The 20,127-nt window shown below is 46.2% G+C and overlaps 1 protein-coding gene across 5 annotated transcripts in view; it reads right to left on the minus strand.

Annotated features, from left to right (window-relative positions):
- The window catches only part of PTPRG (protein tyrosine phosphatase receptor type G), a 659,416-nt gene that overhangs the window by 295,533 nt on the left and 343,756 nt on the right, over positions 1 to 20,127 (minus strand). For all 5 annotated transcript variants that reach the window (XM_075938464.2, XM_075938462.2, XM_075938461.2 and 2 more), the window contains exon 4: positions 14,240 to 14,388. In XM_075938464.2, coding sequence (XP_075794579.2) covers positions 14,240 to 14,388 — 149 coding nt within the window. The remainder of the gene's footprint in view (positions 1 to 14,239; positions 14,389 to 20,127) is intronic.

Below are 20,127 nucleotides of genomic sequence, written 5' to 3' on the forward strand. Positions count from 1 at the left end.
ATGTTCACAGCTTGGGGACCAGGATGCTCATTCCTAGCTGCAGCGTGCATCTCTCCGGATGTTTACACACCGCCTATTATTTCAGCTATGCCAACACTGTGTCTGTGGCGCACACAGGAACGCCATAAATAATTCAACGTGATCAGAGAAGAGGTGGGGAAGAGGGAAATCTGTGAACAGGAAGACATAGAACGATGTTCAACGCAGGAACATTTTGGTGTTATTAACACCCTGGGGGCTTGGGCAGAAACTCAACTTCTAAAGAGACGCAGACAATCTACTGTTCTTTGCTTTTTCACTTCTCTCGCAGTTTGGAGAGTGAGAACCTTGAGGCATTCCAGGCGTCTCTTCAACCCAACTGTGCATCACTCCCTGAATCCCAGATTTACATCTTTCCTACACATGGCACCAATTTAAATCTTTTAAGCACCTCCTTATATAAGCCTTGACAGGAGAGATAAATTTAACTCAATGAGAGCCCATTGTCACATTAGAAGATGGATACAATAAAAGAGAGGGAAGGGAGGAAGGACTGATATCTAGAGTTCCGCAGGAATTATTCGATTTCTGCGGCACCATAAACAAATGTATTATCTCAACTCCCAGACTGCTGTGACTTCACACAAGCAAGGTAAAATCAAGTGAAGAGCAGACCTTAAATACCATTTCAAGGATAAGGCATCGACATATTGATTTTCTGACGGCTGTTATCTGATGCCTATCTCTGAATGTCAGGTGAAGCTCTGTTGATTGCTAGCAAGACATGTCGGGTTATTGGGATCTGAAAATCATCCTTGCTAATTATGCCTCTGGCCTCTGCCCCCCCCCAGTACCCGCCCTGCTCCAGAAGTCACCTGGTTTAACTTGTGTCTGCTGCACCCAAATTGTCACACACAGATAATCACTTGACAATCTTTGCAGCACTTATTTTCACTGGCCATGTTGAAAAAAAGATCCTGGACTAATTGTGCTTATAATGTAACGAGATGCTATGTCAGATGCACATTTTGCAATGCTCTTCAGCAGTGCTTTTTTTGGTTTAAAAAAAAAAGGGTGCTGGGCCAGCATTGCCCTTTTAAGAGACGCAGCCCCTTTAAGACATGCTGACTGTCGGACATTTTCATTACAGAGGCACCCGGCAGTACCATCACAAAAAAGCACTGCTCTTCAGCTAGGGAAGGCCAAAACGTTTTATAAGAACATAAGAATGGCCATACTGGGTCAGACCAAAGGTCTATCCAGCCCAGTACCCTGTCTGCTGACAGTGGCCAGTGCCAGGTGTCCCAGAGGGAGTGAATCGAACAGGTAATGATCAAGAGATCTCTCTCCGCCCTCTGACAAACAGAGGCTAGAGACGCCATTCCTTACCCGTACTGGCTAATAGGCATTTATGGACTCAACCTCCATGAATTTATCTAGTTCTCTTTTAAACCCTGTTATAGTCCTAGCCTTTACAACCTCCTCAGGCAAGGAGTTCCACAGATTGACTATGCACTGTGTGAAGAAGAACTTCCTTTTATTTGTCTTAAACCTGTTGCCCATTAGTTGCATTTGATGGCCCCTAGTTCTTATATTATGGGAACAAGTAAATAACTTTTCCTTATTCACTTTCTCCACACCACTCATGATTTTATAGACCTCTATCATATCCCCCCCCTTAGTCTCCTCTTTTCCAAGCTGAAAAGTCCCAGTCTCTTTAATCTCTCCTCATATGGGACCCGTTCCAAACCACTAATCATTTTAGTTGCCCTTCTCTGAACCTTTTCTAATGCCGGTATATGTTTTTTGAGATGAGGAGACCACATCTGTATGCAGCATTCCATATGTGGGAGTACCATGGATTTATATAAGGGCAATAAGATATTCTTCGTCTTATTCTCTATCCCTTTTTTTAATGATTCCTAACATCCTGTTTGCTTTTTTGGCTGCCTCTGCACACTGCATGGACGTCTTCAGAGAACTATCCACGATGACTCCAAGATCTCTTTCCTGATTAGTTGTAGCTAAATTAACCTCCATCATATTACATGTATAGTTGGGGTTATTTTTTCCAATGTGCATTACTTTATATTTATCCACATTAAATTTCATTTGTCATTTTGTTGCCCACTTAGTTTGGTGAGATCTTTTAGAAGTTCTTCACAGTCTGCTTTGGTCTTAAGTACCTTGAACAGTTTAGTATCGTCTGCAGACTTTGCCACCTCATTGTTTACCCCTTTCTCCAGATCATTTATGAATAAGTTGAATAGGATTGGTCCTAGGACTGACCCGTGGGGAACACCACTAGTTACCCCTCTCCATTCTGAAAATTTACCGTTTATTCCTACCCTTTGTTTCCTGTCTTTTAACCAGTTCTCAGTCCATGAAATGATCTTCCCTCTTATCCCATGACAACTTAATTTACATAAGAGCCTTTGGTGAGGGACCTTGTCAAAGGCTTTCTGGAAATCTAAGTACGGAATCTAAGTATAGAAAACTTCATTCGATGAGAACAGGTCTTTTTAGGAATGAATATTTCTGTGGAAAATTTTCATTTCCTTAACTTTGCTACAGGTTTGCCAAGCCCCATGAACTGAAACCTTTTGGGGTTTTCCTTCTGTTTGGGGTTTAAAACTTTGTTGTGGTGCTTTTCACCGGAAAAAAATGACATTCCTTTTTCTCATATGTTTTTCTTCAATGGCATCTCTTGGCAGTAGCTGCCACAGGAGTAGCTGTGTCAGTCTGGCGGCCCCAACCAATTCTTGGAGAAGGCTCTTTCTGTGAGGTGGTAAAAGAGCTGGTAAGGGGGACTGTTTGGCAGTGGAGGATCTTTCATGGGGACAGTTCATCGTTGCAGCAGGGAAGGCAAAGTTCCCCCACGAAGCAAGGCGACTAGAGGGTAACTAAGCAACAGAGACACTTCTCACTTTCTCCTTCTTTTCCACGAGTTTCTCTGCCTCAGGCAAGGTTTGGGGAAGTGGGCCCAGGGGGAGGATCCAAAACTTCGAAGAAAGATGCCTTCAAGCCATGGGAAGGGCTAAGATTAAAGGAATTGCACTGGTTTTCCTGTACTCTGGCTCAGGAAGTAAGCACTCTATTGGCTTCATGATGAGACTGCCAAGAAATAGAACAGACTAGTTTTCCCAGCAATGAGAGAGTGCTTAGTTCTTGCGATGGACAATTCAGTCTGCTGAAAATTCCTACTAACTGGAGAATTATCGCACAAGTCTATTCATCTCCAAGACTGTCTAGGACCAGGAGACCTTACACATTTTTGCAGGACTGATAATCCTTCCCTCTGCTTTACTTTAAAATCTTTCTGCCTCATGTTTTCAGGCCAGATGGCACACAGACCTCTGAGCTTGACCCATCGATTTGTATTTTTACTTTCGCACACCACAACAATGTAGAACAATCTGAATTCTTTTCCAGCCATAGTTCACACATGCCCTCTTCTGCAAAAACGGGGACTCTTGGAAGGATAAGTATCAAAAGTTGATGCTAATTTTGCTGCCCAATCTCTTCACATTGCATGATTCATTAGCAAAAGACAATATGCCTCCTTCCACAGTCAACTCGTATTTTGTTTCTTCAAGTTCTAGAAGAGATGGCAAACAGTAGGAGCAAATGCTACTTTTGGTGATGTCCACGTAAGGCAATGAGGTTGGCTAGGTCGTGATGATACACTCAAGTCAATCTGGTCTTGTGATCTAACTAGATATGGAATGGCCCACCACATCCTCTGAGCCAGGTCTGCACTACAGAGTTTTGATGGCGTATGTAGGTCAGTCAAAGGAGTGAAAAAATCCACACCCAAGACCAACGTAACTATGCCAGCAAAACACCCAGTATAGAAGCTACTGTACTGCCAAGAGTCCTTTTGCCAGTATAGTTTGTGTCACAAGGAAATGGTTTATTTCTCTGACTATCAGTAAAAGATCTCCTTATCGCAGTAGCAGCTATGTCTTCTTGAGAAGGCTTGGCCAGAGCAGAGATATCCACGTACTGTAATGTCCAAGTCTGTCTAGTATAGTCTAACTTCAGCCGGAGTCATTTCTAGCCACATATGTGTGACGGTGGAAATGCTCAGTGCTTCCTAAATATAAGCCCTGCCTTGCTTTCATTTATGTTACAGGGCAATAAATCAACCACCTGATGTCAGATTTAACGTTCAAAATGACCTTCTCGGTCCTTCGGCTCGCCTACAATTTGCTGAAAACATCCACCCTCCCATCTATACAATAGCCTGTCTCTGACACCGTAAATTAGCGTAAATAACCCGCACTCATGTATAACCCACACCCATGCATAACCCGTGGTTTTTCCTGAACGTGTAAAAAAAGTTTTAGATAACCAGGAGATGTGTATAACCTATGGGTTATATATGCTACTTTAAGGTAATTGCACATACCAGGATAAACTGCAACTTCTGTTAGGTAGCCAACCTGATGCCAGCGGGGGGAACGTAGAGCGCAGTGCAAGCGAGAAGGCCGGCCTGCGGGAGAGGAGCTGCACTCGCTCTCAGGCTCCGCACAGCCACAGCCAGGCGCAACTCACCCTCCTACAGGCGGGGGGAACAGAGAGCACAGCAGGTGAGCAAAAATAAACTTGTATACCCCGTGGACATGTATACCCGTGGGGGAGGGGAGGGGTTTATAAAAACGTGTATAACCCGCTGGTTATATACGCTAATTCATGGTATTTCGTTGCTGATTCCTGGATGCCCATCATGGAGTCACCAGGATTTCTGAGTGTGTCCTCGAATAGCTCCCTCCCTGTTCCTAACATCTATGCAGGGAGCCCATGATGAGGGGGCTGTAAAACTCAACCAGATGCAAAACCTGACATCTGAAAATCCCTCCTCGCTAACATCATTTCCTTTCATTGGTCTGAAGGGGAAGGAGTCTACTGTTTTCGTTGGAGTGTCTGCGAGACTGTAGTTCCAGTAACCACATTGACATTTCATGGTTGGTAGGGTCAGACTCCCGTTGTTTGTCAGTGTTTGTAACAGAGAGCTTACTTTCCCTTGCAGATGACTCATTGCTCTTCAGCTGACTCAGACTTGCCCCTATTTGTTTTCACTTGGGAAGTCTGTCTGTACATCCTGCTACGTCCCAAAAGCCATTCAATTTTACGAGGATGCCTGTGGCTTCTTCCAACTTGAGAGCATCTGTGCCAGCATTCCCAAACCAAGAATGCCAAAAGGGAACTTAGGCGTCTCTTAGCATCACATTTCTCCTCCGTCTTTCAAAATCCAAACATGGTCTGCTACATCTGTCATAGACTCACAGTCAAACGGGTGCAGCAGAGATCAGCCTCGGGTCTGGTTCTGCTCAATATCTTCATCAACCGTTTCGATAAAGACAGAGCACATTTATAAAGTCTACAGATGAGACCACGCTGGGAGAGGTTGCAAGCACTTTAGAGGATAGGATTAGCATTCAAAATGATCTGGACAATCAGGAGAAATGGTCTGAAGTTAATAGGATGAAATTCCATAAAGAAACTTAGGAAGGAACACTCAAGTGCACACAGGCAGACTGGGAAATGACTGCCTAGGAAGGAGTGCAGCAGAATAAGATCTAGGGCAGCAGTGAACAACCTGTGGGTCATGATCCCCTTTGGGGTCGTGGCTGTCTTCCGGGGGGGAGGGGGAGATTTGCATCGCCTGCTGCAATTTTGTTTTCCCAGCTCGGCACCCAACATACGCAAGGGGGGGGGGAGGGCGGTGGTGCTGCACCAGTGCTTTAAATTAAAGGGGGTTCCCAGCGCTTTTTTTTTTGCTCAACCAAAATTTTCCCAGCTCTGGGGGTCGCGAATTTAAAAAGGTTGAGCGCCACTGATCTAGGGGGTCAAAGTGGATCACAAGTTAAATGTGAGTCCACAGCGTACTCACTGTTGCAAAAAAAAAGAATACATCATTTTGGGATGGATTAGCAGGAGTGTTGTAAGCATGACATGAGAATTCTTCTGCTCTACATCACACTCATTAGGCCTCAGCTGGAGTATTGTGTCCAGTTCTGGGTGTCCAGAGAAGAGCAACAAAAATGATTCAAGGTCTAGAAAACATGACCTATGAGAAAAGACGGAAAGAACTGGGTTTGTTTAGCCTGGAGAAGAAAAGACTGAAGGAGGTTGTGGGGAGAGGGGCACAGTACAAGAAGCAATGGGTTTAAATTGCAGCAAGGGAGGTTTAGGTTGGACATTAGGAAAAACTTCCTGTCGGGATAGTTAAACACTAGAATAAATTACCTAAGCAGATTTTGGGATCTCCATCATTGGAAATTTTTAAAAGTAGATTAGACTTGTTTCTGTCAGAAATGTTCTAGTAGTCCTACCTCGTAGTCCTTGTTCTCTTGAGGTCCCTTTCTAGTCCTACACATCTATTATTCTCTCTCTTCCCCAATCCCCCATTTCTTCTAAAATCAACTACAGTGAAACCTTTGTTATCCGGCACTCTGTTAACCAGAAAACATTGTTAACTGGCACTGCCCCCAGCCACAATACTGTCACATCTTCAGGTGCACAGGTCTGGCTTGGTTTACAATAATTGGCTTAACAATGTTTTATTTAAGAAGTACTAATCATCTTTAACTCAAAATAGAAATGTGAGACCAACTGCCTCACGCTACAAAACTACCAATATTAAAAACCTGAGTTTTACTATTATTGTCCATTGGTTTTTCCAAGGTTGATGGGACCCTCAGATAACTGGATTTTTTAGATAACTGGAACACCACAATTCCTGAGCATGCCGGATAACACAGGTTTTACTGTATTCAAAAATCAAGACAGAAAAAAGCTTGAGTACTCCTGTGCCATTAACACACCCTTGTGGGTTTTTGTGGTACTTTAGTACTCCAATATCTACTGTGAACTGCTACAAATGAGCCATGGATTTAGCCACCAAAACATCACAACAGAGATGCTAGCGTCTTTTGCAGATACGCAAACTGTCCCACACATTTTTCTGGCTCCTGACAATCCAGCATTTCAAGTAACAGTCCCATTGAATCTGTGAGTTTCCATTTAAACAGCTCTTACAACTCAAATTCGCCACAATTTTTACCGATTTTTCTCCAATTCAACATAACTTTCCTTTACAACAGGAACAGGCTGTCAGTCTCCTATCTCTTACGTTTACCTCCACCTGATCAGTCTTTCCACACTCCTATTAAACCGGTACACAATGAGGGATTGACGTCAAGAGGGAATGTATATTTCTTAGGCGACCATTAACATATTGCAATTGTAGCGCTGGGCTACTGATTCACAACAAACCACAGCAAATCCTTAGAGGAAGCAGGATATTCCCACCCAACGCTGAGAGAACCACATCCGTGTCTAGAACATTGAATGGCTCCTTTAAAACACAACTCTGCATGTGCCTGTCGTTTGACGAGCAACTGAGAGTTATCTGGGTCCGGCAGACAGCAAGACACCATCACAACAAACTGTTCTTCCTCCCTTCCATTTTGTCCTGGTCTCTACATGAACAGTCCCACGATACATTAACACTTCCACCAAGCACATTTTCATTTCAGACCAGCCTCTCATGTTTCCTCTTAATTATCATAGGGCATTCACAGAAAAGATCAGCCAGATGGAGATTAAATATTTCACTAAGAGAAGATGAAGCATTCTGCACGAAAATGGAACCTTTATTGCAATAAAGTCATTAATTAAAGACTCAACCGATTCCCCTAAGACGATACAGGAAGCACTAAAGGAAATCACAAGAGGAAAGGGCACCAGCTAGGCCACAAAAAAGAGGAAGGGTGGGGGGGGGGGAGTAGACCATTACATAAGGCTTTGCTTCAGTTCAACATGGGCTTGGCATCTCAACATAGGGAGGCACCGAGGCAGTAATGTAGTCAACAAATATATCAGTATTTTTAGAGAAGTAACAGGCGACCCAGGAGTGGATGGGGTGAACAGAACTGCTTTACTGCCCACACACATTTACCTCGGATAGTCACCACAAGGTCCGACTGGCAACAATTTGGCACCAATTAAACCCTTTTATCTATTTTAGTATGTTAATTCACATGTCTATCACTACTTTCCCTAAATCCTTATTTAGAATGTTAACTCCCATACAATGAATATTAACCAGCAGGTGATGAATATTATCATACCCGCCCCTAATTACTATTTACAAAATTTCTAATTAAATCAACACTCTTCTACACCACAAACTTTCGAAATCGATAGGTTAGACATTACAGGAGATGTAACCCTGAAAATATCTTATACAACGCCAACGAGGCTAAGTAAAACAAACAACAAAGAAGAGCAACTGCATACTTATCTATTCTTCTAGGCTACAAAAATGAAGGGAAAGAGCGTGTTTATACATCAGGAAGGATAATACCAATTTTGGCCGGACTTTTAATCTATCTTTCCAGGCTGTAGAAACAAAGGGAAAAAAAATTTCAAGGGTAATTTGTACTGTGGCTGAACTCCTTATCCACCAATGCTTAGCTATCCCAGACCTCTATTCTATTTTACATATCCCAAGAAATATGATGCCTTAAAAATTAGATGGAGCAGAACTATTGCTGCTGACAACCCCCCCCCCCCACACACATTTCAAGAGGAGAAGAGTGGGGGGAATGGCTGGAGAGGAATGGAGGAGAAATTCCCCTTTCTTTTTGGGTGGCCTCTGCCATTTAGTATGTCAGGGCCTTGTGGGTGAAGCAATGGCTGAGGTTTGCAACAAAACAGCCTGCCAATTTGCCACAAAGAACAATTAGTCCAGGAAATACTTGAGCCCTCCCTTCCTTGCCTGGAGGAGTAAGTCACAGACAAAAGAACAGATGCAGAGCACACTGATGAAATTCCTTCACAGGTACAAAACACTGCTCGACTCTACTGAACTTGGGGCTAGGTCCTCACACCGTGAAGGGACTTTGTAGCTCTTCCGCCAGTCAATGGGAGCACTAAGCATCTCCATTGACTACAACAGTGTTTCCCAATTTTATTTGGCCACGGAACCCTTTTAAACGCGAAAGAATTTTGTGGAACCCCTAATAACAGTCTAATATATGGAGCTGAAAAAGTAGACCACAAAGAAGTAAGGATAATAATAAACAAATGCTAAACAAGGTCATGAGATCAACATTTATTTTAATTGCACACATTTAAAAACAAAAGTCACATAATATTAATTATTTTTTTCTCGCAGAACCCTTATTTTCACTTTGAGGAACCCCGGGGTTCCATGGAGCCCCATTTGGGAAACACTGGACTATAAGATTGGGCCTTCAGAGAGACAGTTACAGCAAAAAATCTTTCTCTGCTCAAAGCCTCCTGCTGTGAGATTTTCCCAATTGTCTCTTTAAATTCCCTCCGTCATTTACTGATTTGCGTTCTGCCAGATGGAAGCAAGGAAATTTCAAGAGCAACCACCAAATGAACTCTCAGGAAAACAGAGCCACTCCTGTCCACCTGTGTCACGAGAACACTGTACTGCGGCTTCGAGCCAGCTGCAATATTTTAGCAATGATATTACTCTCCGAGGTGCAGCATGCCGACGGTAACAAACCCAATGATTGGACGATAAAGCAGCATGGTAGCTCTAACAGTGGACTCCAAGAAAACATTTAGCGCTAGGCTCTTCTTTGCATCACCCCCCAAAGTACACAAATGTGAAAAGGTTTGCCCCAAACACTAATGAAAAGCTGCTTGCACAAAATGAGTCTAAAATGAGAGACTGAACCAGGTCTTGATTTTAACACTGAAAAGACAAGCATTACTCTCAGCCCCCTGGGTTTTTCAGGGGCCTTATAACTATATTATATGGCCACAGGGATGGCTCATGGTATTAATATTGACAGTAACAGTAAACAAATATACTAGATCTCTTTTTATTTCCTCTGGAAAGAGCTTCATTGTATCGAATCACACACATTTCTTCTACACCAGACACACACAAGTAGCAATAGGAAACAAAAGGATCATGTGAAGCTAATGGGCCATATGATATCGGTAGCACCACGTGATACATTTATGGGAGACAATACAGACGTTCATATTGGAGTAACCAGCTCCAGATTTGGGCAACCAGGGAGTTAGTTTTACTAGTATAATCCAAGGAGAGAACAAACAGGGAGTTAGAGGAACAACACAAAGACTATGTGGGACTATGTTCCAAGATGTGTATTTAAGGAAGAATAAGAAATGCCCATGCAAATGATTGCTTATGACGATAATTTAGAGAAATGTGTCAGTCACCATAACGTGGAACCCTTCCTTGGGAAAGGGCACAACTTTAACCCCTCTCTTGAGCTGTGTCCAATTAAAAAGAAAAAAAGAGAGAGATCTCCAAAAATGCACAATGCAGCAGCCTGCATGTGCAAAATCAGAGCAGTGTTTATAGGAGGCCGGTTGAGGGTGCCAGACAGTACAAAGTTTGCTCATGTAAGATTAATGGGATTAGGTCTCTCTGGCATATTGCAGTATGGCCCTTGGAATAAGATTCTCATTTACTAAATAAATTACTGTATATTACTGTATAATGGCATCCACATTATAACTGACAATTAGAGCCATTAAAAAGAAAGCTCATAAACAGCCGCAGCTCATATAAAATTAACACAGCCATGATTAAAATTACTCCTCCGATTTCTGCTCTTCATAGAAATAATCAGCATTTTGCATGAAAATGAATAGGGCGCAACTGAAAACATCCCCGTCATGCGAAGACAGAGGTGTTGGATGGTGTCAGCAGAACGTTACACGTCTATCATTAGCCTGCCTGTGATGCTATATACCTGTGCTTCTACCATCAGGGGCGGCAGGTATCATAGGTAGGGGAAGGCTTTGTCTTCCCAAACTGCCATGCATGGGCACTGTCCACACTCCACCCCCAGAACACTTGTTGTAAGCGTAGTGGGGTGGAGCGTTGCTTCCCATGAACGCCCATCCTGCATGTGCTCCGGGGTCAGGAAGGCTGGGACTGTACACCCTCCTGCCTCTCCGTAGTGTTGGGGTGGGGGGCTGGGGCCATGCGCACCCACCTCCCCATAATACCTGGGCAGAAGGGGTGGAGTTGGGGGCAGGGCTGGGGGGGCAGGGCTTGCCTCCCCCAGCCCTACCTTCACCCACTGCCCATGTCTACCATATTAGCAGGTCCGAAAGACTGCGTGACCTCTGTGTCCCAACCTCCACAAAGGCCAGGCTATTAAATAGTGCGGCGGTGAAGAGGATTAAAGTTCCGCTATTATTACTATTGGATCCAACAGGGAGGTCCTGCATTCTGTGCTGGCTGGAAGGGAGCTTCTATTTTATTTTCTATTTTAATTTTGTCACTTCACAGGAAATGTTCCCTAGTCAAGTCCAGAGCCCACACCGTCCTCAGAATTATTGACACTACCCAGGCCTTGTCTCCACTTACTGGAGGATTGACACTCCGGCTATCCATCTTCCAGGGTTTGATTTAACGGGTCTAGTAAAGACCTGCTAAATCGAATATGGAGGGCACCCCGGTCGATCGTGGTACTTGTGTCACGAGGAGTAAGGGAGGTCGACAGGACGGTTTCTCTCGGCGGTCTCCCGATGGAGTTGGCATCTTGCATTATTTTCTCCACCAGAGTAGGCCTGGCCTAGGAGGACTGCTGTAACCCTCAGCATCCCAGACTAGCTGGTGACCCTGCCCAGAGACAGATTCTAACACAAAGAGTGGGAAAGAAGCGATCGCTGCAATACACAGGGCCCACTGGCATTGGTACCATAGCCTTATCATGTGGCCAAAGACAGACATTTGGGGAGCATGGAACAGCTACCATAATGCTAGCGTTCACCACTCCAGAGCTGTACTCTGGTGATTTCAGATACCGCCAAGTTAATAAAGGCCAGGCAGGCACGGAATGAGCGAATGTCTGCAAAAGAAAATCTAAGGACCAGGTAAGCAGTCGAGGCCACATCACGAAACCAGCCATTTAAAATGTTTTTAACTGTACTGAACACAGATAACAATTACACTCAGTATAAACAGAAGTACTGAAAATACAATGCCTTTATCCGATTGGCCTTTGAAGTGCGAAACAAAAGGACACTCTCATATACCCTACCGAGTAATTTAACATATAAATCACAAAAGATACGATCCAGATGGGCGTCAATGAAGGGGACCAATTACCACAGCCCGCCTCCCCATCTGACCCATTAGTTGTAACAACACCAAACAAACAACATGGTCAAACCATAAGGCTCTGCACCGCATCTGATGTTTCTAATTAGTTTCTGAAATCAGTGCATGCGCCTCCCCAAAAAGACTAACGGTTTGTTGGGCTGGGGCATGCTCGTCTGCACTGGCTGTTTACAGAACGAAGCCTATGACTGACACTGAGCCACCGTGGTCCCGGGGGAGGTGCCGTGGAACTAACGGGAATCTGCAGAGGGCACATCTGGTTTGCCAGTTGGGGTAGGAGATCACTCGCTGTCACCTGCATGTGTAACCCACACACCTGCTGGGCGTGGTGCACTGTCCCATCGACTGGCACTGACGTGCAGAGGGAACGATGAGTCTGCACTACACCCTTAGCTGAGAGGCAGCTGGCTTTTAGCTCATGGGGGTAGCACACGCGCGAGGCTCCGGAGGTTCCAGGTTCGGTTCTGCCCGCAGACGACCAGCATTGCCCTTGGATATTAGAACAGTGCCAGACGTGGAACACAAAGCGCCCCTGAGTATTCCTCAGCTAACTGGCCTGTGTCTATGGGCCGAGATGAGCGGGGCCTTCATTGTATGTTCCTCCCCATCCTTTTTTCATTTAATAGCAGGCCTGGAAATGCCACCACTAGGACACAGCACCAGGTTTCTGGCCAGAAATTGCAAGTGTCATGAAGTAAGAGCTACAGGTTGCATCTCCCTAAACTGGGACTCTCGTCCCGCAGGACTGTGGATGCTGCTGAACGAGAGAGCCACGAGGCAGGAGGGCCAGCAGCTGAGAGCCCTGCGAAAGGTGAGGTCAGTGGCAGCAGGGCCTCAGCAGCCCGGCAGCTGTAGTGGGGCCGTGGCAGCGGGCTAGGGGCAGCCTGCATGTGCCGGCCCGGCAGCGGGATTGTGCCAGGGCAGCCCGAGCAGGGCTGCATGCCGGGACAGAGCCGCAGCAGCCTGGCTGGCAGTAAGACTGGGCCACGGCAGCCCAGCAGAGAAAGCCCATCTAGGGCTGCTGTAGGTCAGCTGCCCAATCGGGGCCGTGTGCTGGCCGGCAGTGGGGCCGTTGCCACGGCAGCGGGGCCGTTGCCACGGCAGCGGGGCCAGGACTGCATGCTTCCATGCCGGCAGTGGGGCTGGAGCACCAGCTATGGCAGAGAGGCCGGGGCAGCCATGTCGCCTCTCCGGCAGCAGGAAGGGGCGGCAGGGTCAGGGGGCTGGTGGCAGGAGACTTTCCCTGGTCCGGCAAGTTCCTTCACCTGGTACTACTCATGTCCTGAGGGTGCCGGAGCAGTGAGGTCCAACCTGTACTTGCAAGGAGCATTACGCAAAACCGGTTCCAACTTCCATCCTGCAAAAACTGAGCAAGGCCCTTCTGCCAGGTGCCTGCTGCTGCGTTAGGAGTAGTGGCCTCCGGGCCACTCCTGAGTGCCCACTCAAACCCAGGGGGCCTCATGGGCTGATGTTTCCAAGAAGGAGCCCTGCAGCCTGCCTGTGCAAAAGGGGCTCAGGCACCAAGCCCACGGCTCAGGCCCGACCTTTGAAACGTGTGTCTTTTCAAGAGACGCTCTCGGGAGCAGTGCGAGTGTGGCTCTCGCTCAGCGCAGTCTAACAAAGAGCAGCCACTTGCAAGTCCACGTGGGAGCCCCGAACGAAGTGTGTAAAATCCGACTTTAATTGCAACCAACCACCGCCTTCCCAAAGACAGCCGATGCGAAAAGCACCCACTGCACAACCTAAGCGCAGCAGCTCTCAGCTTTGGGCCAACCCACACACCCATTCAGGCCCGGCCTCTGGGCAAGGCGGATGCCTTGGGCCCCATGCATTCAGGGCCCCACGAGCGAGTACGAGGCAGCTTTGCCGATGTTTCCGAGGGGCTCCTCTCCTGCAAAAAGTGGCCTGGGAGAAAGCACAAAACCGCTGGTGTGAACATGCAACAAGCGGGCAAGGCTGGCTGGCCCCGTTCGTGGAGCAAACAGGGAAGCTGGCACAGGTAGCAGCTCTGTCTCCCGAGATGACAGGCAGAGCAGCCGTCAGCCAGGAAGGACCTGCTGCACCTCACTCGACTGCCGCCCATTTCTCCGTGTCCTCGCCACTCACCTCCACAGGGAACCTCTTGCCGTTGATGCTGTGCTCCGAGCCGGCGGATCCATTGCTCTGCCCCCAGTGAAATTCCACTTTCTCAGCTTTGAATCTCCCTGGCAGCCCGGCACCGCTGATGAAATAGTCGTCCTTCAGAAGGATGGCAACTGCACACACAAGACAAAGAGAGGGACACAGATTTTTAGAGTCTTGCTTGGCTAGCGCGGTAACGATTAGTGATCATGAACAAAATTGCCCGATTACGGTGGCTTTCTTTTTCTCACTGTATCAAGCCCCGCGAGGAAAGACAAGCGCTCCTATGAGCGACACAGGTCCATTAGGGAAAGGTAGTGCCCGTGGAAACAACGGGGGAGTACCAAAATTTCTTCATAATCTCAGGAAAAACTTCCTTGCTGCAAGAACAGTGGAGCAATGGTGGTTTTTCACAAGGCAGCTTCAAGCTGAACGCTTGGGCAGCCACCCAGGAGAGATTCAAATGCCACCCAGCTGATTAACAGAGCGCCCATCGTGCCCACAGCAAGGAGCACGTGTTTGTACTGGTGGTGCACGTCTGCACAGGCCTCAGTGCACATAAAAGTTATTCTGCACATGATGGAAATAAATTAGGGGAACCATTGTTGGCGACCCTTCGGTTTTGGAGGCCATATTGACAGGGGTTAGCACTAGATGACTGCTGCAGTCCGTGCTATTCCTATGGTTCTATGATGCCATCAAAAGCATGAGCCAAAGAGTAACCTTCTTGTCTCAGCTGGCCAGCAATGACTACAGCATCTTTCCCCCAGCTATCAGACTGCTCAAACCTCAGCCAGCCCCGTGCCAGGCAGCTCTGGCTCTGCCCATGGGATTACAGAAAAGCGCTAGATAAATCCATGGAGGTTAAATCCATTAATTGCTATTAGCCAGGATGGGTAAGGAATGGTGTCTCTGGCCTCTGTTTGTCAGAGGATGGAGATGGATGGCAGGAGAGAGATCACTTGATCATTACCTGTTCGGTTCACTCCCTCTGGGGCACCTGGTATTGGCCACTGTCGGCAGACAGGATACTGGGCTGGACGGACCTTTGGTCTGACCCAGTCTGGCCGTTCTTATTAATGTACCATTTAGAGTAAGGGCCAAATATTTAATTTCCACATTCATTTGTATTTTACATGCCCGTAGCAGCCTGAGGCCCTAACAGAGAGCACTGCCTGTAAGTTTAGTGTCTACCATGAGGAGTGCGTAATGAAAGCAGACAAGAGGTTGGGAACAGAGGAGTAGTATTGTGTTGATTTTAAAATCTGGGAACCGACTCCGAAAATCCTTGTTACAAACCCCCTGCCTAACAGTGAAAAGGGTTTTTAAAATGTAGCTATGTCATAATTGTTATTCCAAAGAAGTTCTCCTCAAGTAGCTAGGCAGCACCACCTACTGCATTTGGGCCCCCAGGACCCAACGGCCTCCATCTTCTGCCATCTCGATCTACTCCTTTTTGAACAAGTCCTAGGCAATGTAATGTGAAACGACAAACTTTCAGCTGGCGTTTTTAAATCTCCGCTGGAATTCAGTCATCAGTGTGACAGGATCGGGCCAGACGGATACAGCAAAGTAACAGAAAGCAGGTAAATCAGCCCCAGGTTAAACAAGGCCCCGTTTCTTTGGGAACTGAACAAGGAAAATAGGAACAATAATGTCACAATGGCTGCTTTCCTTCCTGGAAGCTCAAAAGGGATGGAGGGATCTTCCCCATCCCAGTCGGAAAAAGTCCCCAGTGGAAAACATGGTCAATGAGTAATTTCAGGCCTTTTTAACCAAACGGTGCCATCACAATAGAAACAGATGGACTCAATCATATACATCCATTTTCATTATGCACCAATGGGAAAGTTCTGCTCTGTGCGGACAAACAACAGAATAGTTGTGAACCACCATGGAATGACAATCGTCCAGGCTAGACTCTCTCCTGCCCGGCAGCTGTGAAGGAGCTAATGAAACTTTCCTATCTTGCAGGGTCAGAACAAGCTCTGCCCAGCAGCAGCTCCAAAGTTGTACCACTAATACAGTGGAGCTTCATTCCATATTTCCCTGACATACCCTCTTAGTGGTCCAGCTGGCTGGGGAAACATAGGGACAGGCTCTAGGCTGCTGGTACCAGCAGGAGTTCACCTCCAACATGGAGAATTCTCTGCTCCCCACCTATCAAATCTGGACCTCCATCTTTATTTTAAATTATACCTATTCCATCAAAAAAAAAAGTGACTGAAAGCTATGCCATGCTTCCCCGCCCCCCACCAACTCAGTAGCTTTAAAAATATTGCAGATTGCATGCAATCGGCTATAAATCCCATCCATAAAATTGCATATGAGGAGGAATCCGAGAAAGCAGATTCATGTGCATCTGTTACAATGCACAGTGGGGATTTCAGTTGCATCTTATAAATATTTCATAGCATCTAAATCATTTATGGCTCTGTCAGGGGTCATTTTACTTGTTTTAGATGAATAATTAAAAGGATAATTAGGAGGACGTACAATCTGAAATGTTCATCTAATTGTTCATTTTACAGTATTCCTTACTACCCTGTGTTGTATGACGTGCACCCGCCACCATTCCATTGCCTTGGCAGCATTGTTACGGCCAACAGAAGTTTCTTTATGTAAACTATTTCTAGCATTACCCAGAACTGTAATATCCAAGTACCGCCATACAAGACTGCTTGATACTTTATATTCACACACGGATTTAGTCAGAGAACACAGTAGAAAAACCCACCCATGGAAAGCCATTTCAAAGTAGGCAGGTCATTCATCTGGTTTTACGCTAGCCAGGCCTGTTTTTCAAAGTTTGTCTTCTGCCCCACACTGAGACAGAATCATGTATCATAGATGGGGGATGCCATTTTGAAGAGTGTCACACAGACCCTGTTCCTAGGGTTGCCAGGTGTCCAGTTTTGAACCGGACAGTCCAGTATTTGAGCTTTCTTTTCGGGAAACAAATTGAGAAAATATAATTGTGAAAATATAAATGTCCGGTATTTCCTAAATAAGATGTAATGTAGATAGTGATGTAATGTCAAGTGTGTCTGGTATTTCTGTTGAAACCACCTGGCAACCCTAACTGTTCCTGGAAGCACCTGAATTCAGAACAGTATTACTAATGTCCGGACTTAGATTTAAAAAGACTAGGAAATGCAGAGTTAAGGCTGCAGACATTTAAGGTATGTAACTGTATGTCTTTTCTTACAAAGCTTACAGGGATCCCAGAATAGTGTATATAATCACTTCAAAACTGCAACATGAAGCGCAAGTTAAGGTTGCAAGTTTAAAGGAGACAAAAGTTAGGAAATGCTAACATTAAAATGGAATTTTCTAGAGTTATTCATTTTTCAAAGAAAAACCAAAATGCCACACTGTGGAGTTACTGGACAAACACATCAGCAAAATGCTTTTCTCAACAGGTCGAGGGTGGCTCCCTCAACTTACAAGCCTAAGGAGATATGCGGCTTTTACCTTGCATGGTGTGTTGTGAATTCATTTACTCTCTGCAGCAAAGTGGCACGCTGGATGCTTGCTGCCTCCTGGCCTTCTCTCTGGATGCTGCTATGCAAGCCTGAAAAAGCATGCCAACAGCACTGTGCATGCATAAGGCATGGTTTTCAGTGGGTTATTACTCCAGTTAATTGGACCAATTTTCACTGGAACACTGAAGGGCAGTTCTCCACAATTAGGGATATTTCCACATCAATTTTCAACTCTCTTCCTCGAAGTAGTTTGTGACCAAAATAGTCACAAATAGAACTTTTATGTGAAGAGGAAAATGGATTTTTTTCTGCTCTCCTGATGCTCTGAGACCCGTGAATTGCTCGTGGTCCAAACACTTTTTATAACTTCCCTCTCCTGATCCACAGAAAACAGGGCCTGTTACAACATACAGCTGCCAAAGATAGCTCCTTACTTGAAACTGTAGAGGCTCATAATTTCAATGCCAGAAATTACTGATTCATGCCCTACTGTGTCAGCCAAAAAGGTGACCCTCGCATATTAAAACCAGTGAACAAAACCGCCCCCCTTGCAGTTATAGTTCGGTAAGTTCCATTCCAAAAGGGAAGAAATTTGTCAAGTTCTAAGTGACGAGGGGTTATAACAGCCACATTTATAAGCTGTAATAGGAAGTGCGGCTCCACTGGAAAACCTAGGAACAACAGGGCATACAATAAGAATATTCGGCATTACGTGTGGCCTTTGGGTTGCCAGATGGATTAACAAAAAATACCCCTCCCCCCAAAAAGGGAAAAAATTCTGTTGATCAAAAAAAAAAAGGGTGTGTGTGTCATGTTACTGGATTTTAAGGGGATCAGACAGGTCAATATTGCACCTGTGCAGGAAGGGTGTTTGCCCCAAAAGTTGGTACAGAGGGGGCCATGTGAGCTTATGTTCTACTGATCCTGTAGATGCTATTCATGTACTCGTATGATAACTGTGTGTGGAGTTACAAATATGTACTCTATGTTGATCCTGGAAGGTTCTCTGTCTGAGGCAGAGCAATGGGCAAGGAATGCTCAGCCAAGGGCTATAATAATTAGCAAGGTGCCAATACACCCCTCAGGAATGTGACTGATACCTGCAAACCAGCCAAGGCTGAAGGGCTGCCAGTATGGGACACAGGGATAGGTCGTTGGACCATGTGACCTTCTCTGGCCAGGAAGATGACCGGGGAGGTATATAAGTGTCATGTGGCACCCTCCATCTTTTGTCTTGAGTTCAGCTCCTCATCTCAAATGCAGCCTTGCAGGGAACAATGAGCCGGGAAGAACGGTGGACCCATCCTGACATAGGATGTACACCAGAGACTTTTAAGATAGCAGTTTATAATAGCTCCGCTAAGAGCCTGTTTCGAGAACTGGATGATTCGGTGCATGCAATGTATTTTCTTTAACAACCTCTCTCTCATGCTTTTCTTTCTTTTAGTAATAAACCTTTAGATTTTAGATTCTAAAGGATTGGCTCAGCGTGATCTTGTGGGTAAGATCCAGAGTGTAGATCGATTGGGATCTGTGGCTGGTTTCTTGGGACCAGAAGAATCTGTTTGGGGAAGGTGAGATTGGGTTCTATAACCCTTCACGAGTGAAACAGGAAATACCGGACACGTCACATGTCTGGTATTTTCTGTTTTTATTTTTACTGGACGGGGGACCTGAATAACGGGCAGTCCGGGCGAAAACCAGACACACCTGGCAACCCTATGTGGCCTACATGTAATGGTTTTAGCACAGGCCTGGATACAATACAAAACTGAGCCCAGAGACGAGGGGGCAAGGGGGGAAGCTTTTAGAGCTGCTCCCACCCCCAGCACAATCCCATTGGCTGGCTTCTGGCCAGAAACTGGCCAATTGGAGCTGCCTGTTTCAGTAACAGGCAGCCCCAAAGCACAAGGGGCTCCTAGTTATTCACAAAGCACATGGCTGTAACCTTTGTGGGGGGCCGGGGCAGGCAAGGAGGCTGATTCAGGAACGGGCTGCCGGCTGGTAAGTCTCCTGGCCAGAAGCTGCCTCTGGCACCCCAGCCCCTCCCTTCCCCAATCCTCTGCCCCCCACTCCTGCCCCTCTACTCCACACACCCAAATCCTCTGCCCCCCTCCTGCATCCATACCCCCTCTCAGATTGGCACCCCAATCCCCTGCCCAAGATCACAACCCAAACCCCTGCACACCTTCCTGTACTCCAATTCCCTGCCCTAAGTCAAAATCCAACCCCCTGCTCCCCAGTCCAGTGCCCCAGGTGATGACTGCCTCCTTCCCCCAACCTCCCTTCTGCACCCCACCTCCAGCCCAGACCCTGCACCTCCTCATTAATATCAGGGAAGAGTGCGGCCCTCGACCGCTTTCCAAATTCTAGGAGTGGCCCCCATCA

The sequence above is a fragment of the Pelodiscus sinensis genome, chromosome 11 (genome assembly GCF_052426305.1).
Source record: "Pelodiscus sinensis isolate ZL-2025 chromosome 11, ASM5242630v1, whole genome shotgun sequence".
In the NCBI taxonomy this organism is placed as follows: domain Eukaryota; kingdom Metazoa; phylum Chordata; order Testudines; family Trionychidae; genus Pelodiscus; species Pelodiscus sinensis.